Source organism: Prionailurus bengalensis, chromosome E3, assembly GCF_016509475.1.
Source record: "Prionailurus bengalensis isolate Pbe53 chromosome E3, Fcat_Pben_1.1_paternal_pri, whole genome shotgun sequence".
Taxonomy (NCBI): Eukaryota; Metazoa; Chordata; class Mammalia; order Carnivora; family Felidae; genus Prionailurus; species Prionailurus bengalensis.
Window position 1 is genome coordinate 27088507 of NC_057357.1, and position 28000 is coordinate 27116506.

At 37.6% G+C, this 28000-nt stretch overlaps 1 protein-coding gene across 4 annotated transcripts in view; it reads left to right on the forward strand.

Moving 5' to 3' along the window:
• SMG1 (SMG1 nonsense mediated mRNA decay associated PI3K related kinase) overlaps positions 1 to 28000 on the forward strand; it is a 105044-nt gene that overhangs the window by 24518 nt on the left and 52526 nt on the right. For 3 of the 4 annotated variants that reach the window (XM_043560430.1, XM_043560431.1, XM_043560433.1), the window contains exons 2-20: positions 3930 to 4093; positions 6008 to 6163; positions 8292 to 8428; positions 9375 to 9433; positions 10441 to 10654; positions 13487 to 13612; positions 14026 to 14098; positions 15004 to 15101; positions 17610 to 17783; positions 19467 to 19691; positions 21105 to 21206; positions 22070 to 22339; positions 23914 to 24044; positions 24183 to 24344; positions 24838 to 24956; positions 25682 to 25769; positions 25864 to 25965; positions 26441 to 26581; positions 27156 to 27355. In XM_043560430.1, coding sequence (XP_043416365.1) covers positions 3930 to 4093; positions 6008 to 6163; positions 8292 to 8428; positions 9375 to 9433; positions 10441 to 10654; positions 13487 to 13612; positions 14026 to 14098; positions 15004 to 15101; positions 17610 to 17783; positions 19467 to 19691; positions 21105 to 21206; positions 22070 to 22339; positions 23914 to 24044; positions 24183 to 24344; positions 24838 to 24956; positions 25682 to 25769; positions 25864 to 25965; positions 26441 to 26581; positions 27156 to 27355 — 2741 coding nt within the window. Of the gene's footprint in view, positions 1 to 808; positions 867 to 3929; positions 4094 to 6007; positions 6164 to 8291; positions 8429 to 9374; positions 9434 to 10440; positions 10655 to 13486; positions 13613 to 14025; positions 14099 to 15003; positions 15102 to 17609; positions 17784 to 19466; positions 19692 to 21104; positions 21207 to 22069; positions 22340 to 23913; positions 24045 to 24182; positions 24345 to 24837; positions 24957 to 25681; positions 25770 to 25863; positions 25966 to 26440; positions 26582 to 27155; positions 27356 to 28000 lie in introns of all 4 variants that reach the window. The other variant, XM_043560432.1, reaches the window with a different exon arrangement.

The window sequence follows — 28000 nt, forward strand, 5'->3', positions numbered from 1 at the left end:
CATTTTCAAGTGTATTAACTTTTACTAACGATGAACTCCCAGCATATTCTACAGCTACTTTATGACAGTGACACTATCTTTGTGCACCATTGCTTTAGGGAATAAATGCTTTCCCACCTCATTGGCTTAAGTGCAAATCTCATTTCCTGGTTGATATCCATTACAAATTAGATCTCACTGTGAGAGCAAAATCCTTCCATAAGCCTACTTAAAAACAACTTGAAGCAATATGATGCTTATTCCAGTGGCACCACTAGGTGTGGTGTTTGCATCAAGTCATTTTGGGGTGCTTTTGGGAAATGCTTCATGATAGGGAATTCCCTGACTTTATACTTTGAGAGTGGTGCTTTTTCCCCCCTCCCTTTGGTTGCTTTTTAGTGCTTACAAGAACTGGATAAGACCACATGTAGCCAGGAGATACTATCCCCTAGCACATGCTGGATTGTTGATGTGAGGTCTGAGGATGTGCGTCATTCAAAATGAATGACCTCTCAGATTTATTACTCTTTCTGTATGTTGAGAATAGTTAACTAAATGAGCGGTAACGAGATTTGCATGTGATTTGTATGTTATAGTTAACATTTAAATTCTCTTATGTAACTAAAAAGTTTTTGGTATCCACCTTAAGCTTCTCTGTCTTCTAAGGCATAGAGCGGCTTTCCATCTCAGTTTTTGCTTCGGCATATGAACCCTAGAGGGCCATAGTACAACTAAAAGCACCTAACCCATGAGTGATATTTGCTTCATGTTTGAACAACAAATGTTTTAACCCACTGTCTTCACTAATATTGTAACTACTGTCTTACAGATTGACTTGATGCAAAACATCACAAAGGCTCCATATTATACAGTATGCGATTTTTGAGGTATGAGCTTTAGAAACTTACCTCTCATGTGGCATGTACATCAGGCTTTAACTTCAGTTTAATGATTTGGGGGAAATTTATGCATTTCTTTTTTTTTTTTTCTCTCTCTCTCTCTCTCCATAATATTTTTAGAGTATTAAAGGGGCTGTGGAGGTATTTTTGGATCCTTGCTAGTATGATTCTTAGTTTTAACAGATACATTTTCTCTTATCACTAAACTGAGACACTAATGCTGGCAGATGATAGCTTTTTCAGCTCTTATAACTGGCTTAACATTTATGCCTGCCTCTTTGAATTCAAATCTGTATTTTATGCCTTTGATTGCTTCATTTTAAGTGCTCATTTCCGTTCGTTAACAGTTTTCTATTTATTGGACTGGGTGGTCTTGTTGGTGCTAACAGCCGGATACTGACTTTTTTTTGAGACCTAAGCAGTCTAGATATTAAAAAATAGAGATTTCATATAAATGCTGAGCCATTTTGTGCTTTGGGGTTCAAACTACCTATAACTTGAATTCTGGTTGGAAATGTTTTGATCAGTTTGTATTAAAAGAACTTGGCAACTAGTGAGTTTTTAGACAGTTCTGAGACAGTAGTTCCACCCCAGTGAATATTTTTGTTCTATTCTGAAAACCCAGACTCCCAGTGGGGGATGGGGGTGGGATACTTGGTGTTCATAACTCATGGGATTTTAAAACCTGTATTTCTAATAAATTGGGAAGTTTTGTTGGTAGCAGATTGCTTAATTTGTTCCATGAAGAATTTAAAATCGGCTGCTATATATTGGATGTGAAAGCTTGTTTAATTGTATTCCTGTGCTCTTGAACTAATGTATGATTTGTTTGTTAGACTGGAAATCTTGAGTTTATTTAGTGTTATGGTCTTAATAACTTTGAGCATTCCCTGCAAGCTAAGCATGTCTTACGAATCCATTATCTTATTTAAGCCTCACAACAACTTTACGAATTAGATAGGTATTATCTCCATTTTATGCAAGAAACAGTTGAGGCTTAGAGACTAAGTACCTTGTGCACAGTCCCACTTACCTTTTCAGTGTGGAGCCGGGATTTGAGCCCAGATCTTTTTTTTAATTCATATTCTCTGCTGCCTTATGTTTACTGCTATGTCACCAGAAAAGTGATACACATACTTAACTCTTAATGGTAAAAGTAGTATATGTAATATATAAACATACTTTAAGCAGGAAATTCAGATATTTAAATATTGGTAGATTTTTGTTATCTTGCTAACATCTTACTTTTCCAGGTTGTGCTAGGTGCCATGTATATAGACGAGTTCAAAATCTGTCCGAAAAGCTCTTAAGCTCTCTTTTATTTTTCAATTCCCTTTCAGAAATTTATGGTATGTAATGGTTTATTATAGGTACGCACTCAGTGTGCTATTTTTAGAAACACGGGGGATGCCATTACATTCGTTTTAAAAAGCTCTCATGCTCCATTTTGTGTTAATGGTATTTGAATGCTTACAGATTTAGTATGCTTAGAAAAAAAATCCTCATACATTTTTTTTCTTGAAATTCCATAGATTTTATTTTTCCACACCTTGGAAGTACTGAGCCTTGTCGACAAGTGAACCCTGAATGTTTGAAGAAGATACTCCATTATGGAGCCTTAGTTATTGTAGTAGGCTAAGGTTATGAAATTTTATCACGTTTCAGATTAACAGACTTTAGGAATAATTTAGATTTGTGTCACTTATCCAAGTTTCATTGGACCTATTGTTTGCATTCTGTATGAACAGTGGTTTAAATATAGATCAGGGTGTTTAAGCTTATTCAGAGTTGCATGATTAGTATTTTTATGGGTGGGGGTGGAGAAAAGATGATAAATTGAAATATATACACAAACACTGAAGTCACTTTTATATATGAGGGAGGAGCCATGGGGGTTGAGAAATAGGTTAGTTACTGCTCTTGGCCAGTATCCTTAAGTTTCCCAAATAATTGTGGGTTCAGAAGGTGTTTTTAGTACATATCATAAAAGTGATTATTTGTAAGGAAGTTATTCCTTTCAGAAGTAGTATCAATAGGACAGGAGCTTCTTTCTTGGTATTGTCATATGCTGTTGTAGAGTAGTGTGGTCTTATTTCTTGATGCTTTAGGATTGATGGCTGGAGGAATAAGGCTCATGAGAAATCATGAAACACAGCTCCCTGCTTTACAGATGAGGACACTGAGGCATAGAGCTGATCCTCACGTAAGGATAAGGACTACTCTTACCCTGGCCTGCACTACTTGTTTATTAATGTCTAAGTATCAGCGATTATTCTAGACAGTACTTGACTTTTAAGTAGATTATGGACTGCAGCCTTCTAATTCAGCTTCATTGGATTACTGATACCTTATTTTTATTTTTCTCACTCTTTATAATTTTAATAGGTAGTCTCTAGAGTTTAGGAGTCTTCAGTGAAGTCTCCAGTATGTTAAAATAATCTTATTTTCTGGGTAATGTTTTCTTATATCCTATCGAGCTTGCCTTCAAATATCATTCTATAATTACTTTCCCACCAAATAATCAAGTTAGGAATTCAGGGGAGAGAGAGAGGGAATGTCACATTGCCCTTGCCTGATATATTGCCTGTGCCTTTTATTTTTACGACTGGGAAGATGGTAATTTTTCCACTGATTAACCATTCCTAGGAGGAGAGCTTAGGAAGAATTCCTTTTATCACATCATGTGAAGAGAATCGTGGACCAGGGTAACCAACTGTCTTAGTTTGCCTTGAACTGAGGGGATTCCTCAGACACGAGATTTCACTGCTAAAATCGTTAACTCTCAAGCACAGCAGGATGAGTTGGTCACTCTAATCCTGGTAGTTATGCGTGTGTCTGAATGGGTCTGTAAAATGGAAGGGGCTGAAAGCTAGCATTTCATTCATTGATAATCCTTTCCCCGTTGAAAGATTCATTTGAAATTGGAGTGCTTATTTATAATAGTAATGAAAAAAATTAGAATGGTAGGAGAGTCTTGAATGAAAAGATGTATGATTTGGGCTATTAAAATATTTGTTTAAAGTTTAATCTCATGCTCTTCTCTCTTTACAGAACTGACAGTGCATCAGCCGACCCAGATACATTAAAATATTCTTCATCCAGAGATAGGGGTGGGCCTTCTTCTTATGGACTGCAACCTTCCAATTCAGCTGTGGTGTCTCGGCAAAGGCACGATGATACCAGAGTTCACACTGACATTCAGAATGACGAAAAGGGTATATATGCTTTCTTACTGTTAGAGGCATGTTTTTTTTTGTTTGTTTGGTTTTTAACCTACCAGCCTTCCTCTTGCTCCCTCTTTCCTTCTTTCTTTCTCCCCTACTTTTTTCTTTTAATATGTTTAAAATAAAAATATTGGGGCACCTGAGTGGCTCAGTCAGTTTGGCATGCAACTTCAGCTTAGGTCATGATCTCACAGCTTGTGGGTTCAAGCCCCGTGTCAGGCTCTGTGCTGACAGCTCAGAGCCTGGAGCCTGCTTCTTGGATTCTGTGTCTCCCTCTCTCTGCCCCTCCCCCACTCACGCTCAGTCTCTCTGAAAAATAAATGAAACATCAAAAAAAATTTTTTTTTAATATAAATATTTTTACAGTGCTGTTTTTGAAACTTCATAATAAATTTACCCCCTTCATTTAGAAAAATTTAAATGTGGGGCACCTGGGTGGCTCAGTCGGTTAAGCGTCTGACTTTGCCTCAGGGCATGATCTCGTGGTTCATGGGTTTGAGCCCTGCATCAGGCTCTGTGCTGACAGCTCAGAGCCTTGAGCCTGCTTCAGATTGTGTCTCCTTCTCTCTCTGCCCCTCCTCCACTTGTGCTCTGTCTCTCTCTCTCAAAAATAAACAAACATTTAAAACAAAAAAAGAAAAAATTTAAATGTTCTTTTCGTACATTAAAACAATTTTTTTTTTTTTTTTAATTTTGTTTTTCAACGTTTATTTATTTTTGGGACAGAGAGAGACAGAGCATGAACGGGGGAGGGGCAGAGAGAGAGGGAGACACAGAATCGGAAACAGGTTCCAGGCTCTGAGCCATCAGGCCAGAGCCCGACGCGGGGCTCGAACTCACAGACCGCGAGATCGTGACCTGGCTGAAGTCGGACGCTTAACCGACTGCGCCACCCAGGCGCCCCTAAAACAATTTTTTTAAATGGTTTATTTTTGAGAGAGAGAGAGAACAAAGAGAGGAAGGGCAGAAGGAGAGGGAGACACAGAATCCAAGAAGCAGGCTCCAGGCTCTGAGCTGTCAGCGCAGAGCCTGACATGGGGCTTGAACTTGTGAACCAAAAGATTATGACCTGAGCTGAAGTCAGATGCTTCACTGACTGAGCCACCAGGCCCCCCCCCCCCCCTTTTTAAAATTTTTTAAATTCTTTTCATACATTAGAATACACATAACGTGGTTTCCTTGCTGCCCAAAATGCAGTATTATCATAAAGGCTGAGGTTTCCTGACTAGTCTGTCCTCTAAACTTCTAAAAGGTTTTTTTGGTAATTTTTATAGAGAGAGCACATGCACATGAGTCAGGAGGGGCAAAGGGAGCATGAGAGAGAATTTTAAGTAGACTCCATGCCCATTGCTGAGTCTGACACTGGGCTTGATCTCACAACCATGAGATCACGACCTGAGCCAATACCAAGAATCAGACGCTCAGCCGACTAACTCACCCAGGCGCCCCTGAAAAGTTTTTTATTTTTTTTTTTTAATTTTTAATGTTTATTTTTGGGAAAGAGACAGAATGTGAGCGGGGGAGGGGCAGAGAGAAAGGGAGACACAGAATCTGAAGCAGGCTTCAGGCTCTGAGCTGTCAGTACAGATCCTGATGTGGGGCTCAAACTCACAAACTGTGAGATCATGACCTGAGCTGAAGTCGGACGCTTAACCGACTGAGCCACCTGGGTGCCCCTAAAAAGTTTTAAAGTGCAAAATCTGACTTTGGTTTTCATTTCTCTTCTTCCTTGGGTGCACAAAATGAAACCAAAAGGACTTCAGGGCAGGCAGCACAGGGGGAGAGTAGGAGAAACAGAGGCTGGTTGAGCTGCTTGCAGAGGGGTTGTAAGATCCTGGACTATCGGGAATTGATTGAGTAAAACAAAGAGCCCTATTAAAATAATGTAAATATTGCTGGTTGTAGGTGGCTACAGTGTCAATGGAGGATCTGGGGAAAATACTTATGGTCGGAAGTCGTTGGGGCAAGAGCTGAGAGTTAACAATGTGACCAGCCCTGAGTTCACCAGTATTCAGCATGGCAGTCGTGCGTTAGCCATCAAAGACATGAGGAAATCACAGGGTAAGATTGGGCAAACTGGGGACCAGTCACAAATGCCTCCACAAATCTCCTCTTTTTCCTGGCCACCTTATTTCTTACTGATGTTTTGCACATACATGAGTTGGTTAGTTTACTTCAAGTTGAAAAACATGTATAGGTGATAATTGTTGGCATTCTTTTGTGAACTGTTTCTTAGACTAAATTCTCATAGGAAAGGTTTTAATACTTTTTAGACTACACTTTCCAGAGAATTCTCTTAAGATTAGAATACTAGCTAAGATCTAAAGAAGGGATTTTCCTGATTATAGTAGATGATGAATGTATGGTGTGTGATGGGCTCTTACAAGTCCTTTAACTCTAGGGTCTGTAGGCAATATGGTTATAAAAGGAGTAGGCACTTTTCTAAAGTTAAATAAATGGATCCCACCTTCTGCCTTGTAACACAGCCCTGCTGAATAGGTAAAGTGCCTTGAATGATGATTACAGGTAATGATGATCATTATTTTTCTAGAAGAAATTTATTTTGTTGGTAAAGCTAAGCATGAAACTTTTGAAGTTTCTGACGTAAAAATTTTGTTGGATATAGTCACTCTTAGGTCCTTTAGTTATGACCATTTGTTTCCATGGGGTGTGTGTATGTGTGTGTGTTGTGTGTATCTTGGCAAGTATCTTTATGCATACAGCTTGTGTGTGTGTGTGTATGGCTTTTAAAAAATGATTTATTTTGGATAAATTTTCAGATGTGGACCCACTAGTCAAAGGGTGTGCTGATTTTTAAAAAGTGTTTGATGTCCTTGACCTTGGTATGCTAGAAGCTAGAAGGTGACCCCAAAGCGAATTTAATTTAGTCCAGTTCTTTCTCCTCGCAGGCTTAGAGTTAAGTAACTTGGCCAGTGGCAGAGTTGTAAATAGAGCTTAGTTTTCTTGGCTTTTAATCTAATGACATTTTCAGTGTCCATTTTTACTGAACTACTCACTGGGCCAGGGGTCTTAAAAAAATCCTATCCTTCTCCCAGATAATTAGTTTTATTATTGAAAATTTTTCATGCCTTAGAAATGAAACTATCAGAGCCTTTAATTTAGTTTGTTTTGACTGTACGTTGGTTAATCAATAACCAATGCACAGCTGAAAATTTAAAAAGAAAAATTTAGTACTTAAATGTATTTTATTGGCAGTAACCAGCGTTGTTTGAGCTTTCTTATTTGTTCTTGTCATTAAAAAAGGGAAGAGAAGTTCTCGTTTGCCACTTCCCTAGTAGCAGCATGCCTTGCACATGGTAGCTGGTGATTAGACATTTGTTGAACTGAATGTGTGATTGCAGTTCACAAAAACTTTGTCTTAGGAAAATGATGATAATGTGACCAAGAGAATTCCCTCCACTGGTTACCAAGTGAGAAATGGAAGCATATAGCCTCCTTCTGCCCGGTCGAGACTTTATCCGTAATCTGTAGAAGTCTCTTACCTGTACTCATGCTGGATGTTGAAGAGTTTGGAATAGATCTGAAGAAAGTAATTTCTAATCCTCTTTTCTCTCTCAGCTGGTCCTCTGGAATGAGGTGTTTGCTTAGGTTTATCTTTTTTGAGGGTCTGCTTTGTGCCCAGCACTCTGATGGAATTTGGTTTATAGTGACAAATAAAAGTGTGATGGGACCTGCATTCAGTTGAACTTTTATTGTTCATTGTACTGTGATTTTTGACGTACTTTGAAATATTTGGGCTGGAGGGTTTCTGTTTGTCTCTTGTTCACGTTACGTTTTTGTGAACCTCAATCACACGTTCAGTTCAACAAATGCCTGATCACCAGCTACCATGTACAAGGCATGCCGCTGCTAGGGAAGTGGCAAACCAGAACTTCTCTTCCTTTTTTTAAAAAAAAAAATTTTTTTTTAACGTTTATTTATTTTTGAGACAGAGACAGAGCATGAACAGGGGAGGGGCAGAGAGAGAGGGAGACACAGAATCTGAAACAGGCTCCAGGCTCTGAGCTGTCAGCACAGAGCCCGACGCAGGGCTCGAACTCACGGACCGTGAGATCATGACCTGAGCCGAAGTCGGATGCTTAACCGACCGAGCCACCCAGGCGCCCCTTCTCTTCCCTTTTTTAATGACAATGGATGCTCCCTGAGAAACAAATGCTTATTTTCACAGAGCGATCGATGTCTTATTCTGATGAGTCTAGACTGTCGAATCTTCTTCGGAGGATCACCCGGGAAGATGACAGAGACCGAAGACTGGCTACTGTAAAGCAGTTGAAAGAATTTATTCAGCAACCAGAAAATAAGTTGGTGAGTACAGTATAGAAATGTTGATAACTTTGTGTTTCTATAATAAAGTAGATAATGCTACCTGGAGTGGTTTAAGAAGGGAAAAGATTTGCTTCTAAGGAGAAAATGGCAGGGATTCCTTATTCCTGGTTGACTTGGCCTGTGTTATGGTGATCGAGAACTTAATGACCCTGCTGTGTAATTTACCTGCCATTGTTGGATCTACATTGGTATCTTCTGCAATAAAGTGCTTTTAACGTTTAGTCCATTTATTTTGTTGCCCTCAGAATTGTTTTTCTGTATGCTAGGACAGACCGTCTCTTTGTTTTTCATATGTGAAGTTGGGGTGGAGGTTACATATTATATTCATGGGTAGGTATGCCCTAGTGGCCAGGGCTAAATAAATGGAAAAACTCTTGAAAGAAAAAAGTTCAGGAGCAGTTACAAATACACTCTGAGTAATTCTCCTAATGTGAAATTAAGAACTTGATGTGGAGCAGGAAAAAATTAATGAGAACGGCATGGTGAGTCAAATAATATTTGGTTCAAATAAGTTTTCTGCCTCCCCCCCATTTTATTATGAGACATTTCAAATACATGGCAAATTGAAATTGAATATCATATGTCTGCCATCTAAATTCTGTCATTATGTGTGTCATATGTGACATGTTGCTTTGTCATTTATCTTTTCACCTCTCCATCCATCACTTTTTTTTTTTTTGAGCATAAGTAAAAAAAGCTTTTTGAGTTTATTTTTTTCATTGATGATCATGGTGGTACATAGGAACGGATACATTTCAGAATCTGAAAGGAAATTTGTAACACTCCTGATAATTGGGGACTGGGAATAATAAGAAAAGAAAGGTGTGCTATTTGATTAGAATTTGGAGGGGAACATGAGTAAAAAGTATACAGTGTTACTGAAAGTATAGGAATTCAAATTTTTTATAAATTTTTTTTTTTAAAGGTACTAGTTAAACAATTGGATAATATCTTGGCTGCTGTACATGATGTGCTTAATGAAAGGTAAGTAACTATGGGTAATTTTAAGTTTTTAAAATGCATTTTTAGAAATTATTTAAAAATATACAAGAAGATAAACTCATTGGTGGCTTCATTTATGAATATCTACTTAATGTTTCATTGTGTTGCCATCTTTATCGGTGTTAAAGCATTTATATGTTAATTGCCATTGAGTATGAATGGAATCCACTTGAAATGCCATTCTTTTTTTTTTTTTTTCCTTAATTTGTCAACTTGACTGAGTAATTGAGCATTGACTTGTGGAATGACGTAGACTCTTAATGCTGGCATGAATGAATGCAATTACCTTTTGTAAACTAGAGAATTTTGAAACTGCTTAGAGAATAGAGGTGAAAGGGAGCTTCCTTCTTTGGGCAACAGTGCATTCACACCATCTGTTCTACGAGGCTACTGGGGTTCTCCACAAAGGTGTGCAGTCTATTCTTCGTATGGTGATTCCCAAAGAATTGCAGTGTTGGAAAGCACCAAAAACTCATCTCAGCAGGTCACGAACCTTACTGCTTTTTGATGGTTTCATTTTATATAGTTATTAATATACTTAAATCAGTGCTGTTATCCTTTTAAGTTTGTTGCGTTTTTTAACTGTTACCATTTCCTATCTTATAGTCCTTACCTACTGAACACTACATTGTATATAGTTATTTGTAGTATGTTTTATCTGATCCTTTGTTGCTGCCCTTTTCTGTGAATCATTTAATGTAGTTTGAGATGGAATTTGAAGGCTGAATTTTAGTATCTCTGGCCCTTTCCTTACTGTTTGTAAATAATTGATCCTGCAAAAGAAAATCTAATGTCTAACAAAGATGCTTTTGGGCACTGGGATAGAATAGAGAACACATTTAAAGATAAAATTTCAACCTTTTATGTAGTTTGAATAGAAAAATTTGAAAAATCATTGAAGACATTCTTTTGTAAAATGTGTCATTCTTGTCATCTTTGAAATGTTAAGCCTTTTGTGTGTTTTGTTTTGTTTGCATTGAAATAAACAGTAGCAAATTGCTTCAGGAGTTGAGACAGGAGGGAGCTTGCTGTCTTGGCCTTCTTTGTGCTTCTCTGAGCTATGAGGCTGAGAAGATCTTCAAATGGATTTTTAGCAAATTTAGCTCATCTACAAAAGATGAAGTTAAACTCCTCTACTTATGTGCCACCTACAAAGCATTAGAGACTGTAGGAGAAAAGAAAGCCTTTTCATCTGTAATGCAGGTAAGAATGAAGGGGAAAACCGATGTACTGGGGAAGAAAATTTTTTAACAACTTCCCAACAATGTTTTTGGAGGGAAGCTTGGAGAAGGGAAACTTAGAAAAGGGGTTATTTACTGGTAGTAAATACGATATGAGTAACATTTCTCTTTCTGAGTTTGAGTGAAGGGTACACATTAAAGGTAGATTTAAAATAAGTTAGGGGCACCTGGCTGGCTTGTCGGAAGAGCATATGACTCTTGATCTCGGGGTTGTGAGTTCGAGCCCCATGTTGGGGGTAGAGATTACTGAAATAAAAAACTTAACAAAAGTTTTGTGTTTTTTTTTTTTAAATCTTTTAGCATGTTTGAAGCTTTCCTTTGAATTTGCTTAGTAACAGAATCATTTGCTGATATGAAAATAGAGACTTGATGAGGAAGCTGGATAGGAGGACACTCAATGGTTTTTGAGGGAGACAAAATGAACAGCAGCACTCATTCTAGGACTTTTTAGGTTTGATAATGTGCCAAAAATTCTTACTCCAGGTGATATACAATAAATTTGTATAAATGAAAACCAAAACTACTTAGTTTTATTTCACTTTGGTGTATCTGAATATATTAAAAGATCACTCTCAATTTAATTTTGAGCAAAATTACAAGCAATTAAATTTTTGTTGACTAATCATGTTTTTAAAAATTAGAGTTTGGTATGGTTTGAGAATATCAGTTAACTTTTATTTATATGCGCTCTTTACAATTCATGATATGCTTTATTTTACTAAAGTCACTTTCAAAAATAGTTATATTCTGGGGCACCTGGGTGGCTCAGTCGGTTAAGTGTCTGACTCTTGATTTTAGCTCAGGTCATGATCTCACAGCACAGAGCTTGACAGCATGGAGCCTGCTTGGGATTCTCTCCTTCTCTGCCCCTCCCCTATTAATGTGCTGTCTGTCTCTGTCTCTCTCAAAAATAAACTTAAAAAAAAAAAAAGATTATTTTAAGTTTATTTATTTTGAGAGAGAGTGTGAGGGTGCGCGGACGAGCGCGAGTGGGATGGACTGAGAGGGAGAGAGAGAATCAATCCCAAGCAGGCTCCAGGCTGTCAGCAAGGAGCCCAACTCAGGGCTTGATCCCACAAACATGAGATTGACCTGAGCCAAAACCAAGAGTTGGACACTCAACCAGCCGAGCTACCCAGGTGCCCCTGTTTTGAAAATTTTCAAATCCATGGGAAAACGTGGACCAGTATAATACCCATATGTCCTTTATCTAGATTTGTTACTTACTAACATTTTGCTACATTTGTTTTATTTCTGCACACACAGGAGCGCATCCTTTTTTGTTGAACCGTTTGAAAATAAATTACACGCTTCACGATAGTTCACCCTCAACATGCATCTTATAAGAATAAGGCTATTCTCTTATGTAACAACAAAATTATTATTATACCTAAGAAATTTTTATTACATAATGCAGTCCAAATTTAAACTTCTGCCGTTAAGATACCTTTTACAGCTTTTGTCTTACCTGACCCAGGATTCCATCAGGACCCGTGTATTGTTTGGTAGCGTGCCTCTGTACTCTCGCTCAATTAGAATGGTTTACATCTTTTTGTTCTTATTGTTGGAATGTTCTACTTTGTGTGTTTGATTGCTCTTTCCTGACTTTAAACATTTTGGTCATGAGTCCTTCATGGGTTCATCCTTACTCTTGCAACCCACCACCAGCAGGCACATAACTGCAGATTGTCTTACTGTCAGAGGGAAAGAGTGCTCACCTGGTTGAGGTGATGACCACCAGAGTCTTCCCATTGTGGAGGCTTGTTTTTCTCCCTTTGTAATTGGTCAGTAATTTGGACATGATACCTTGACACCTTCTGAATATCCTTTTTTTTAGTATATTTCACTCAATGATTTTGGCACCCATTCGTATTCTTTACCCATATAGATTCTAACTGCAAAATGTTAGGTGCTTTTCCAATTCTAGCATTTTTTCTATAGTTGCAACCTCATTTTTTTTTTTTTTTTTTTGTAAAGAAGAGCTTTTCTTTTTAGGAAAAAAATGGTTTCTGACAGCTGCAAGATAATTGTATCAGTGGTCTGCCTTACATTTGTTTAAAAAATAGAACGGTATATAGTGGTGACATGAGCCCGCATGTCTATCATTCATGTGATGGGGCCATGTTAATCTCTGTGTCTTTCAAATTTGAAGCAAGCGCTAATATCTTTTTTTTTTTTAAATTTTTTTTTTTCAACGTTTATTTTTGGGACAGAGAGAGACAGAGCATGAACAGGGGAGGGGCAGAGAGAGAGGGAGACACAGAATCGGAAACAGGCTCCAGGGTCCGAGCCATCAGCCCAGAGCCTGACGCGGGGCTCGAACTCACGGACCGCGAGATCGTGACCTGGCTGAAGTCGGATGCTTAACCGACTGCGCCACCCAGGCGCCCCCAAGTGCTAATATCTTAAAGCATAAATTACATAAAATTTGCTATGGATTTTGAATTGGAGAGTAATTGTAGTACTTTAAGGAAAAGTTTTCCAAGCACATCTTAGTTTTATACTTGAAATATAATCAAGTCCATGGTATTAAACAGAGCACTTAGGAATAATGCGAACGGACATTACTTAGGAAATATTTTAAGAGACATTAAATACGATGAAACAGTACTTATTTTCAGCCTAATCTTAGTGGAATGAAATGCTTTCAACTTTATTTGGAGCTAAAACTGTGAACTTTGTTTTCTTTGGTACTATAGTCAATTTTAGATAAAGCTACTAATAAATAATGAACCCAGTATGCTTGTTTTCTCTCTGTTTTGAATACTCATGATTTAAAACTTTTATTTTTTAGCTTGTAATGACCAGCCTACAGTCCATTCTTGAAAACGTGGATACACCAGAATTACTTTGCAAATGTGTCAAGTGCATTCTTTTGGTGGCTCGATGTTACCCTCATATTTTCAGCACTAATTTTAGGGTGAGTTCCCTGACCCTCTCTGTTTAGGTGATGATGTGAAGGGTTGGTTGTATGTATAGGGACCTTGGGAATCAGAGAAAACAAAGCTTCTGATTGTTAAAGTGTAATCAGTGATACTAGAGGGTCTAGGATAGAATGGTCCAGTAATACTATTTTTGTAAATACCATCTGTACTTTCTGACATTAATGCCTTAAAATATTTAAAGAAAAAAAATACTTCCTCAAGGTCATAAACAAAGTTCCATTATTCTCTTGCCCTGCCCCCCCCCCCCCCCAAGTTTATATAATGTCAAATAGGTCGAACACAGACACTTTTGCTAGGATTGCTTACTCTGAAATTCTGAAATGGTCCACAGGAGGGATAGCAGTTAGACCTTAAAATGATTAGCCCTTTTCTCTGTGTCTCCACACAGGATACAGTTGATATATTAGTTGGATGGCATATAGATCATACTCAGAAACCTTCGCTTACACAGCAGGTGTCTGGTAAGTTATTCAGCATATACCAATCATTTAAGTATTGTGGGAAGGAGCTCTGGTTCCTCAGAGTCCAGCTGTTAATATTATTTCTTTCCTAATGTAAGAAAAAGAATTGCTTCCCAGAAATATTTTGGTTATTATAAATGAACATTGCTTGTTAGCAAAATCTATCCTTTCAAAGCAAGATTGTGTACTTAGTAGTTCGTAGGGGAGGGTAGAGACAGGTTGTAATTGCACCTGTGAGAAATTGAAAGGACTTCGCCCTAGTCACTTGGGGTGGGTGCTGGTAGGAGGTGGTGTTGCAGGGGCAGTACTCCTAAGTGTAGAATGAAATCCTGGATATTTGTGACCTGTTTTTCTGGATCCGTTTGGAGAACTCTAAATGATAAAAGACAAATTTTTTCATTTGTTTTGAGTTAAATGAATGACTAGCACAATTCGTTTGGACATTTTGGCTTGTTTCAGGTGCTAATGGTTTCTTTCTCTTAGCTTAATTGGTGCAATAACCTGCTGAACATAGGATATGACACTGAGAGTGGGTCTGACCCATTTCCACTGGGGAGATGAGTGGACACCTTTGGTGGGTGGTTGTGGCTCTGGAGTAGAAAGCCAGGCTGGTGGTAGATTGTGGCATTTTACTCTAAGCCACGTGTATAGTGACAATATGAAAAATAAGGATGCAGATACACATTTTAATTTCTGGAGACTGTTCATTTTTGCAGCATTAAAAGACATTAGTAATCGTGATCAGCTTATTTAACAGTTAACAGTCCTAATTTTATGAAATAAGGTATGTTTTAAGGATATACAACCTGAAAATCATAACTTTTAAAACAAGGCTTTTAAGATACTATTTTTAACTTGGATTTTTGTTTTTCTTTACTCTCTTAAAATTTTTGTATGTTTCTTAGGATGGTTGCAGAGTTTAGAGCCGTTTTGGGTGGCTGATCTTGCATTTTCTACCACCCTTCTTGGTCAGTTTCTAGAGGATATGGAGGCATATGCTGAGGTGAGTATATAGAAACCTGAGTTATTTCCTAAGATTTTGGTTAAGAACACGACAGAAATCTTAAACAGTGCTAGATTGATTTATTGATTGATTTTGAAGTTTATTTATTTATTTTGAGAGAGAGTGAGAGAGAGAGAGAGAGAATCCCAAGCATGCTCCACACTGTCAGTACAAAGACTGAGTGAGGGGCTCGAATCCACAAGCCGTGAGGTCGTGACCTGAGCCAAAATCAGAGGTCAGATGCTCAACCGACTGACCCATTCAGACACACGTAGATTTATTTTTAAAATAATTCAGACCACTTGACATTTGAATAGAAATTACAAGACAGTTAAAATATTTTAATTTTTTTTTTTAGATGTGTGTTTTTGTTTTTTAATTTTTAAAGAGTGCTAGCCAGGGAGAAGGGCAGAGGGGAGAGAGAGAGAGATAGGATCTCAAGCAGGCTTCATACTCAGTGTGGAGCCCAAAGTGGGGCTTGATCCCATAACTCTGGGATCATGACCTGAACCAAAATCAAGAGTCAGATGCTCAGCCAACAGAGCCACCCACGTGTCCCTTACATGTTGTTTTTTTTTTTTTTTTTTTAATTTTTTTTTTCAACGTTTTTTTATTTATTTTTGGGACAGGGAGAGACAGAGCATGAACGGGGGAGGGGCAGAGAGAGAGGGAGACACAGAATCGGAAACAGGCTCCAGGCCCTGAGCCATCAGCCCAGAGCCTGACGCGGGGCTCGAACTCATGGACCGCGAGATCGTGACCTGGCTGAAGTCGGACGCTTAACCGACTGCACCACCCAGGCGCCCCTACATGTTGTTTTTAAGTTACCAGCTGCATTACCGGAAAGACTGAAAGAAAAATAGCAGGACTTAATTTGCAAAACTTGAAATAATTCTGGTTGCTAGTAGTTTTCTGAAGACATTTTCTGTAGTTCATTTTTATTTTCTGTTACTAAAAGTATTAAAAGTAAAGTGAATTGATATTGTATACAAGCCTCTAAAGACTTTTCTTTCACATACACTGAGGATCTTGGGTCATGCTTTGGAGGATAAGCCTTGGCTTCAGCACTCTGCAGTTGTATAAGTGCAGTGCGTCCACTTTAAGGGTCCTGCTCAAGTCTCTGTTATTGGGTCTTGGGTTTCCTGGCCCACTGCTCATGACTTAAATCGGCCATGTCCTGTGTGAACGAACCTCTGTGTTTCTTCTCTACTCAGAACTGCCATGATTCTTGTGTGGTGTTTGAGGCTCCCATAATGATTCAGCTTTGTCTTTGCTATTTTGAGCCCTTCAGAGAAGAATGAAGGGAGTATTTTGCTTGTATGTGTTTCTTTGCCTCCACACTTAGAATATCTTTGTTCCTGGCCTGCCTTTAAAGCTGATCTGTATCAGTGAAGCTGCCCATTTTCGTTTGTAACAGTTCTCTCCCCCCCAACCCCCCTCTGGTATTTATAAGATCTCATTCCCTTCAATTATTTCGGTGCCTAATTATATGTAGGTGTATGTGGGTTCTAGTATTCTATTTTTTGCCAATCTTTTTCTTTGAGTATATCTTATCTCCTTAACTAGATTTGTAAACCAGATTTTATAATTTTTTAACACTTCACTTCCCTTCGCTCTTTGTGTGCATGGTGTTCATGTAGGGATACTTACTGTTGAGTTGAGTGGCTCAAATAATACCTGGAGTAAGATTTTGGCAGAAACCAATTCCGGAATGGCAAAAGTTTCTGGCTTCATTTATACCTGTATGTAACAGAGTATATGTACTAGAATTAATTTTTCCTCAATACCTATCTGAGTTGGTATGAGAAGTTATTTCCTTAATCTGTTGAGGTTATTTTGGCTTATTTAAATATTGGTTTGTTAATTCGAGAAGTCAAATTCATTTTTACATTTAGATTCATGTTTCTTTTTCTGGTTTCTGATAAGCTAAAATTACTTTATTTGTAAAAATCTATTACAAAATTAATTGACTTAAAAATTGGGAGTTTTTTGGGGCACCTGGGCGGCTCAGTCAGTTGGGTGTCTGACTCTTGATTTTGGCTCACGTCATGATCTCATGGTTTGTGGGATTGAGCCCTATGTCAGGTTCTGAGCTGACAGGGCAGAGCCTGCTTGGAATTCTCTCTCTCTCTCTCTTTCTGTCTCAATGAATAAACCTTTAAAATAAACTTTTAAAAATGGGGTTTTTTTGGGTTTTTTTGAACAATGTCCTACTTTAAACATTTAAAAAAAATTTTTTTTTAATGTTTATTTTTGAGAGAGAGAGCCAGAGCATGAACAGGAGAGGGGCCGAGAGAGAGAGAGAGAGAGAGAGACAGACAGACAGACAGACAGAATCCAAAGCAGGCTCCAGGCTCTGAGCTGTCAACACAGAGCCCAACTCAGGGCTCAAACCCACGAACCGTGAGATCACGACCTGAGCCAAAGGAGGAAGTTCAACTGACTGAGCCACCAAGGCGCCCTGAACAATGTCCTACTTAAATAAGAGTGCTGTGATTTCACATCTAGGACCTCAGCCATGTGGCCTCTGGGGAGTCGGTGGATGAAGATGTTCCTCCTCCGTCTGTGTCCTTACCAAAGCTGGCAGCTCTTCTCCGGGTGTTCAGTACTGTAGTGAGGAGCATTGGGGAACGCTTCAGCCCAATTAGAGGTCCTCCAATTACTGAGGCATATGTAACAGATGTAAGTGTCTTTAGGACTTTTAAGTATCATTCAAAAATAAAATGGTTGTGTATTGTAAATGTTTCTCTTTAACTTGTGAACTATGTTATTAACTCTTCATTTGTTTAGTATGTAGGTACATATGTGGCTGCTTTCTTAAATCACCAGGAAAGTAGGGAATCCTGTTGTATCCCTCTTCTTTCCCCACCCCCATATGAGACGAAGGCTACACTGCATTTTAAAATGTGCAAAGTTTTATCTCATGAGATCCTTCATAAATGCATTATTCTTGTTCTTTTAATATTCTTTTAAAATCTTTCATAAAATTAATAATTTTGCTTTTCAACTACTGAGTTTACTTTTTCAGCATAATAAGAATAGTACATTACAGAGAAATCCTCAAAAAGTAATTTTTTCTGAGCATGGCAGGATGAAACAACTTGATAGCCTGACATCAAAGGTTATAAAGTTATAAGAACTTAAATACATAGTAGTGTGAGATCAGTTATAAGAGGCAGTGTGATTGCCCCTCTTCAGCAGCCCCAAATGTGAGCTGCACTGTATTAGTCTAGGGAGTGGCTCTGTCTGATAGAAATGAGAAGGGAACCTGTCACTGGCTGTGCTTGAATAAGAAGGGAGAAACATGCATGGTGTAGTCATAAAAGGTTAAATGATTAAAATTTTACTGTTAGGATAAAACTCTCATGTTTATTTACTTCTGTTGAATACGTTGCTAGATAAAATAGGATATTAATTGTATATGTAATTTTTGGTAAGTTAATTGTGTATTTGAGCAGAAATGTCAGATCTTGAAGATAATTAAAACCAGCATTTTGATAGTTTAAACCTGAACAAGATGATTTAATATCTTCAGGCTTGATGATTGTTAGTGTTGAAATAAGGGCAATAAACTCAGATATAAAACAAAAGGAAAGAACAGTCCTTTCCCAGGGTAGTTATATATTTAATATATTCTTTTATGAAGGTCTTCTAGGCCTTTTTAACCTATAGGTTGAAGCCTGGATGTAGTGATTATTGAATATTACAGAAAAATATACTGTGTCAATTTGTTGGCTTTTTCTTAACTTTTATTAGAAATTTAGTACGTTAATAGTGATGCTTATTGTTTAGTGGGGTTTTTGGTTGGAAGTTACATGATTTTCATAATCCTCAAATAGGTATTGTATGTTATGAATGAGAGTTTTGTTTCCAAAGAGGCCATCAGTACATGAACTTTCATAAGCTAAGGTGACTAGGATATTTAGTTTTAAAAGATTGATTACCAAAAGCCCAAGTGCTTTAATGGAGAAAGATTATTCTCATGGTGGGTTTATTCCCATGTTAATACTGTTACTGTTCTCAGTACTGGTGTATTTCATGAATATAAAAATTTTGAGCTTCAGCCATTTGGTCACTTTAGGTGGGAGAGGGAGGGTGATAGAAATTGGGTATGAAAGAAATAGAGGATGGCAAATTCCATTTTCTGTCACAGTAGTACTTTAGAATTTTTTAGGCAAGATCATTGTGTGTATTTTACTAAAGATACCCTTGTTATTCAGCCACTGAGAGCTAGAATATTAAGAGACTACTGACAAGGCAGGCAGTTAATTTTCAGTTGAAACTGCATTAAATAGAAACTATTTTTTTTACTCTGTGGAAGCATGTGAATTTTTTTAAAAAGCTGCTTGTTCTCCCCATTTGCAGGTTCTGTACAGAGTAATGAGATGTGTGACGGCTGCAAACCAAGTGTTTTTTTCTGAGGCTGTGTTGACAGCTGCTAATGAGTGTGTTGGTGTTTTGCTCGGCAGCTTGGATCCTAGCATGACTATACATTGTGACATGGTCATTACATATGGATTAGATCAACTGGAGAATTGCCAGACATGCGGTACAGATTATATCATCTCAGTCTTGAATTTACTCACATTGGTATGTGAATTCTTGTTTGTTGCTTTTTAATATGTTTGTTCATTCAGGCCCTTAAATTAGTGTAGAAGAAGTGAAGGCCTTGGTTGTTGTTCTTTTAAGAGTGCGTTAATTAGTCGTATTTACATAATCTAGTTTGCTTTTGCTCTGTTATCTGTTTACTTTTAGTGTTTGATCTTAATATAGCTTTTTTCCCTCTCTCTTTTTTTGGATGAAACATTGTCCTTCACATAAGACTATCGAGTACACATGATAAATACTGTATTGGTACTTGGTAGCTATTTTGAAAGACCTTGTTCCGTTTTGTTTCCCAAATCAAACTTGTTTTATAGTGTTTATTCTTTCCTTAACCATAAATATTTCCCCTCCTCTCCGTCTTTTATTATGGACATTTTGAAGGGTATTAAAAAAATAGAATAGCGGGGGCGCCTGGGTGGCGCAGTCGGTTGAGCGTCTGACTTCAGCCAGGTCACGATCTCGCGGTCCGGGAGTTCGAGCCCCGCGTCGGGCTCTGGGCTGATGGCTCAGAGCCTGGAGACTGTTTCCGATTCTGTGTCTCCCTCTCTCTCTGCCCCTCCCCCGTTCATGCTCTGTCCCTCTCTGTCCCAAAAATAAATAAATGTTGAAAAAAAAAAAATAGAATAGCATAATGAATCTTTGTATTATTTCTATAATTAGAAACACATGGTCCATCTGGTTTCCTCTAGGCCTCTGACTCTCTGTCTTCCTTTCTGTGCTTCCATCCCCAACTGAATTGTTTTAAAGCAAATTGTAGCTGATATTCTGCTGAACATTTCTGCCAATTGCCAATGTAAAAAAAATGCCCATATTTAAGTGTAGATACATGTATCCTATTTAAGTGTCTCAACATTTAAATGTTACAATGTTAAGGACTTAAAATATAGTTTAGATATATTACTTTTTTAATTAATATTTTTCAGAACAGTTTTTAAGGTTTTAGAGAAAAATTGAGCCTTAATTACAGAGTTCCCATACTCTCTACCACAATAGTTCCCCTCATTATTAACTAATCTTGTTTAGTGATACATTTATTACAATTGATGAACCAAATTGACAGGTTATTAAGTGAGGTCCATAGTTTACCTTAGGGTTCACTCTTTGGATAATACATTCTAAGGTTTTGACAAATGAGTAATGCCACCATTATAGTATCATACTAAATGGTTTTCCTGCCTACAGATCCCTTGTACTCTACCAATTCATCCCTCCCGAATCCTGGTAACCACTGATATTTTTACTGTATACATAGTTTAGCCTTTTCCACGAGGTCTTATCATTGAAATCAGTGTGTAGCTGTTTCAGATTGGCTTCTTTCTGTTAGCATTTTGCATTTAAAAACGGTTTCTTGTCCTTTTGTGTCTTGATGGCTCACTTCTTTTTGTTTTATTCTTTTAGATTGTTGAACAGATAAATACAAAACTGCCATCGTCATTTGTAGAAAAACTGTTTATACCATCATCTAAACTACTATTTTTGCGTTATCATAAAGAAAAGGAGGTAAGTGATGCCCCGATAAGATCTTCTGGTTACTTAGGTCATTGAAGAGTTGACCTAAGTTGCCTATTAGGCTACATAAATGAAATTGAGTGAAATGCTAAATACTGGATTTAAAATACAATGATTACAATGATGCCTTTAACTTAGTATTTGTTGATTGTCAGACTGATGGGCAGCTATTTTTTTCATATTTCCGTAATTTGTTTTTATCAAGTTTTATTAAAATTTCATAAAACAAGCAGCTATCTTTTTAAAGTTATAAGTTCAGAAGTACTGTGTATGTCATAAATTTAACTATTAGCTTTTCAGCTGACTCCCAGTCAGAACCGTGACAGATTTTCCAAGTAGTTGTTGAAAAACAATTTTAACAAATTGCTCTTTTTGTGTGTGTTTTGATACTTTTATGAACTCTTAATTTAGAGGACCCTTTCTCTCTAATAAGGTTTTGAAAATGTTTAAAATGTATTTACTTTGAGAGAGCATGCATGAGCGCATGCCATGCACGTATGTTTGGGGAAGGGCAGAGAGAGAGAGAGAGAGAGAGAGAGAGAGAGAGAGAGAGAGAATCCCAAGCTGGCTCTGCACCATCAGTGCAGAGCCCGACACAGGGCGGGAGCCCACCCTCTGAGCCGAAGTCAAGAGTTGGACGCTTAACTGACTAAACCACCCAGGCGCCTCTGAAAATTTTTATAAACTTTTTGATGCATATAGGTTCCTTAAGGTTGGATTTTTAGAGAAATTAAGGTCTCTGATGTTCTGGACAGTGAATTTCTTGGTCTTCAAATTGATTTGTATCATCACATTAGGCAGCTAGTAATTTTATTTTCCATTTAGTTATCATTCTCCTGCATTCTCTTTTGAAGGTTGTTGCAGTAGCCCATGCTGTTTATCAAGCAGTGCTTAGCCTGAAGAACATTCCTGTTTTGGAGACTGCCTATAAGTTAATTCTGGGGGAAATGACTTGTGCCCTAAACAATCTGCTACATAGTCTACAACTTCCTGATGCCTGTTCTGAAATAAAACACGAAGCTTTTAAAAATCATGTATTCAATGTAGACAATGCCAAATTTGTAGTTATATTTGACCTCAGTGCCCTGACTACAATTGGAAATGCCAAAAACTCGCTAATTGGGGTGAGTCTTTACTTGTAGTGGCTTTGTTTTAATCTCATTTAAGCCTCTTGTCATTGCATGTTTATTTCATTTACTGTTATCATGTCGGTGTGTCTCTGGAGTCACTGTAGAACAAAGTGCCATATTTAGGACATGCCTGGATAATTAAAATTGACAGGAATATTTTCTTGTCGTTAGATTTCGTTTTCTTCTTCCTTTCCTTGACAGCCTTTGAAAAGATTTTTTTCACATTTGTTTTATTTTTAGGAAAATGTCTTTTATGAATTTCTGTTGACTCTAGCTTACCTATAAAAAATTTGTCAACATTTTCTACAGCTCAGATTTCTGTAGTTCTTTTAATACACAGCTCCTTCTTCCCTGCTTTTCTCCTTCTGTTCACTAAAGCTGGTGCTTACAGATGGTTTTACTTTTTGACTGCCTACTTTTCTCTAGGAATACTCATATATTCTTTCTTTTGGGGAAAAGAATAAAGATAACTTTCCTTTAAGAAATTTGAAGTGACCTTGCTTTTTTGATTTATAATTATTGCTGATATGTATATTTTCCCCCTCTGTTAGACCTTGAAGGATTGAAAAACATTGCTTTTAATAAAAAATAATAGGATATAATTAAGAGATAAAGTTTCCTAAGAGGGAAGGGAGGGAAAAGCCAACATTTGATGTTTATACTTGCATGCTCTCGTGATCAGATTGCCTTTTGTCGCTCTGCGTGTAGCTCCTCTTTTCACTGCTCCTTACGGCAGATGTTGGAAGGAGACAGTAGACTCTCGGACCCTAACCTTTCATTGTTGAGCACTTCTTACTGTATATAGATTTGAGGAGGTTTTTGACTTGCACTCTGGAAACAGTATCGGGAAGGGACAGTCAGGTGGAATGGAGTATGTTGGCCGTGGAAGGAAAAGGGAAAGATGGAAAAGGCTTAGAGTGGTACCTTAGGAGGTACCTTTTTTCTCATTGGACAGGGCACCTTGCCATTTGCAGCAGATGGAAAATTGAGGAGAGGCAGTCTAGTCTAGTACACTAAGGGGTACCGAGTGCTTTGTTTAGATCAGGAATTAGTAGACTTTGGCCCGTGAGCCAAGTACAGCTCAGTACCTATTTTTGTTTTTCTTTTTAAAAAACAATGTTTTTTGACATTTAATTCACATGCCATATAATTCCCATTTAAATTCAAGGATTTATAGTATGTATAAAAATAGTATAGTATTGTATGTATATATATACTATATTTACTGTAGTAAATATGGTATGTAGTAAATATGGTATGTATAAAAAGTTTCTGTAAGGAAACTTTTCTGGAGACAGCCACTCTGATTTATGTTTTTGTCCATGGCTGTTTTCTCACTGCCCTGGCAGAGTTGAAGAGGTGACCATTGCAACAGAGGTATCACCTGACCTGCAAAGTCTAAAATACTTACTTTCTTCACAAAAGTGAATGCTGACACCAGGTTTAATGCACTAGATTGTTTCTGGATTTAAATCTGTGGTTTTAGACTTTAAAAATGTGTGCACATATTTTGAAGGACAAGCGTGTCTTGGAGAAAACAAACATTTACTCTCTTTTTATGTCATCAGATGTGGGCACTGTCTCCAACTGTCTTTGCCCTCCTGAGTAAGAATCTGATGATTGTGCACGGTGACTTGGCTGTTCACTTCCCTGCCATTCAGTATGCAGTGCTCTACACGTTGTATTCTCATTGTACCAGGTACTGTGCTGTACGGATACTTAAAATAATTTCTTTTTGATTTTTATGAGGGAAGATGGGCACTTGAAAGTGTTGACTTTGGAACTGCTTTTTAAAAAAAAATTAGAGATGAAAGATGATTTTTCTTTTGTCTTCCAGGCACGATCACTTTATATCTAGTAGTCTTAGTTCTTCGTCCCCGTCTTTGTTTGATGGAGCTGTGATTAGTACTGTAACTACAGCTACAAAAAAACATTTCTCAATTATATTAAATCTCCTGGGAATATTGCTTAAGAAAGATAATCTTAACCAGGACACAAGGTAACTAAGTGCTAATTTCATAATATGAGGTGTTCTTAACTTTGATTAACTTAGCTACATAATTTGAGGGTAAGAAATCCAGCCTTAAGGCAGTGGGTTAGAGCAGCCTCTTTGTTACGACACACTTGAAAATACAGCTTTATTATTTAATCCAGGATTTCTTGTTCTTTCCTGAAAGAATTGAATGAAACCTCCCTGCCTGCAGTTGTGTAGAAGAATGTACCTATACAGATTTTTTATATTCTGTGCTACACCTTCTGGTTTGGGGAGATTTTCTTAAAAGGCATTCAACTTTTTGACAAAGGAATTTCTGTAGTTTGAATTTTTGTTTTCTGTTGCTTGAAATAGTTAAAAAGCCAAAAGCAAACCAATGTAAGAAGAATAGATTATTTTAAAGCTTTTCTTTCTTTCTTTCTTTCTTTCTTTCTTTCTTTCTTTCTTTCTTTCTTTCTTTCTCTTTAATGTAAAATCAGTTGTATATTTTGTGTTTCAGGAAACTGTTAATGACGTGGGCTTTGGAAGTGGCTGTTTTAATGAAGAAGTCTGAAACATATGCACCTTTATTCTCTCTTCCATCTTTCCATAAATTTTGTAAAGGCCTTTTAGCCAACAGTAAGATTCTGTGATTTTTAAAGATTTTGTTAATCTACACTTGAAAGGGGTCTTTAGTAAAATGAGAGAAAGATAGTCACTTGAACATTTTCATAACATGAAATGTATAATTCCCATCTCGGGGCAGATGCATAATCTCTGTCTTAGCTTTTGTTATTTTTTTTAATGTTTGTTTATTTTTGAGAGAGAGAGAGAGAGAGAGAGAGGCAGTGTGTGCATGCGCGCATGTGGGCAGCGAGGGACAGAGAGCGAGAGAGACATAGAATTGGAAGGAGACTCTCGGCCCCGAGCTGTCAGCACAAAGCCTGACGTAGGGCTTGAACACACAAACTGTGAGATCGTGACCTGAGCCAAAGTCGGAACCTCAACCGACTGAGCCAGCCTGGTGCCCCAAATTTTGGTATTCTTAATACATGAAAAATAAATTGTTTTTAAGTGGTTGTCACATTTTTAATCTTACAAAAATATTTATACATTCCATATACTTTTGAAATTTCCTTCAGAAAAAGGTTTGGGTGAAGACTAGTAACTTTAAGTGGGTTTTATTGAACATATCATTTTCCCAGCTGTTACTGCCAGTGATGGTTCTAGGCAGGAGCATTGCCTAGTCCGTAGTGTGGGCGCTCACTATTTGTTGAACGAGTGAGTGTGTTCAGGAAGTTATGATGTACTGGCATGTGATTTCTTGTGGCAAACTGAAAGTATCTTTTAATTCCTGTTAATAGCTCTTGTTGAAGACGTGAATATCTGTCTGCAAGCCTGCAGCAGTCTACATGCTTTGTCGTCTTCCTTGCCAGATGATCTTCTACAGCGGTATGGACTAAAGCTTCTATCTTCTGACCTTGGCCCTAGTACCTTGGAACTGTTGCTGCACTTCTTTCTGTTACCTGTTTTCGTTTTTTTGTAGGTGTGTTGATGTTTGCCGTGTTCAGCTTGTCCACAGTGGAACTCGCATTCGACAAGCATTTGGAAAGCTGTTGAAGTCAATTCCTTTAGATGTTGTCTTGAGGTATAACAGTTGTGTTAGAACAAACACATCCCGCCCACTATGTTTTAACTGCCTAGTAGTCCTTCAGTTTAAGAAACGACAAATTGCCTATTAGTGAATCAGTGTCACATCTTGTGTGGCACTTCTCAGTGACTGAAGACATGTCAAAGGATCAAATTGTCCAGGTCTAGAAGAAAGTAACAAAGTTTAATATTTTTTATAAACTTAGAAGCTCATGGTAATAAGTACCGAATAATTTATATAATAGGGTGCCAAAATGTGTTTCTTAGTAGTTCAGTTATTTGAAAAACTCAACTGTAATCTTTCTTTTTTACTAGGTTGATTTTGAAACTGTAATATTTCAGTGTCTGTTTTGAAGTCTGTTTTATTTTTTTACTTCTGCATTTAGTTGGCAAGGAAATAGCCCATTTACAGTATGAACTAGCCTGTTCACTAAAACATTTTGTGTAACAGTGACTTTATTTTCTGTCTACAGCAATAACAATCACACAGAAATTCAAGAAATTTCTTTAGCATTAAGAAGTCACATGAGTAAAGCACCGAGTAACACATTCCACCCACAAGATTTCTCTGATGTTATTAGTTTTATTTTATATGGGAATTCTCATAGAACAGGGTAAGATTTTCTTTGACTCTTTCATCTGGGAAAAGCAACTTAAATGTCCTTGAATATCTTGACCCTACACCCATTTTTGGAGAGAATATGTCAGGAGTGGCAGAATAGAAAGTGATATCTTCTCAAATGGGTTATTTTAGTTTCCAGCAGTAGGAAGAATTGCTTCGAAGATAGCATCTGAAGAAACAAAAATGGGCTTTAAAATTGAGTGATGAAATATGTTTGACAGTTAACTGTTCTGACTTAGTCATTAATGCTTGAGGAGAGGCCTGGGGACATAGTCATTCTGCAGGTGCTGAGTTGCAGTGAATGTTTTATCCTGATAGCCAAATTCTCATGGGCCATTTACCGTAATAATCCTTCCACATCGTACCCCATCCTGTTTTAACTATAAAAGACCTCCTCAGCATGAAAGGTAGGGATATAATGCTTCTCAGTGTTAAGGGTTTTGCCTTTTGAACTAGGAAAAATTGTAGTCCCCTACGCCTGTTCCCCTTGCAAATTTTTTTATTTTTTATTTTTTTTATTTAATGAAGTTGTCATTGTCTGTTAAATATGAAACTACTTTTCCCAGGAAGGACAATTGGTTAGAAAGATTGTTCTATAGCTGCCAGAGACTGGATAAGCGTGACCAATCAACAATTCCCCGAAATCTTCTAAAGACAGATGCTGTCCTTTGGCAGTGGGCTATTTGGGAAGCAGCACAGTTCACTGTGCTTTCTAAGTTGAGAACCCCACTGGGCAGAGCTCAGGATACGTTCCAGACAATTGAAGGTAAGTGGCTTTGTGCTTTTTCAAACTTGGTGATAGAAGTACCTTTAAACCCTATATTAAGAAATGATGGGGGCTCCTGGGTGGCTCAGTCAGTTAAGTGTCATAGGCTTGATAGCGGATCCGGTCATGATCTCATGGTTTGTGGGACCAGGCCCCTCTTTGCACTCTGTACTTGTAGCATGGAGCCTACTTTGGATTCTCTCTCTCCCTCTCTTTCTGCCCTTCCCACTTGCGTGTGCTCTCTCTCTCTCTCAAAATAAATAAATAGCCTTTAAAAACAAAAGGGTTTCTTATCTTTGTTCAGAGATTTGAGGTTATATGCTTTTTTTATTCCTCAATAATTGATCAGTCTTTCAGATAATATTTGCTAAAATAACCTTTCATTGAATAATTGTGTTGACAACAGCATGGATGTCTTTTTTTGTTAAAAAAACTAGGGGATTTGTGTTAAAACATTTTTCCCCCTAAAATAAAAGACCTTTCATGTTGTGAATTTTGTTTTTTTTTTTTATTTAAAAAAAAATTTTTTTTTTCCAACGTTTATTTATTTTTTGGGGGACAGAGAGAGACAGAGCATGAACGGGGGAGGGGCAGAGAGAGAGGGAGACACAGAATCGGAAACAAGCTCCAGGGTCCGAGCCATCA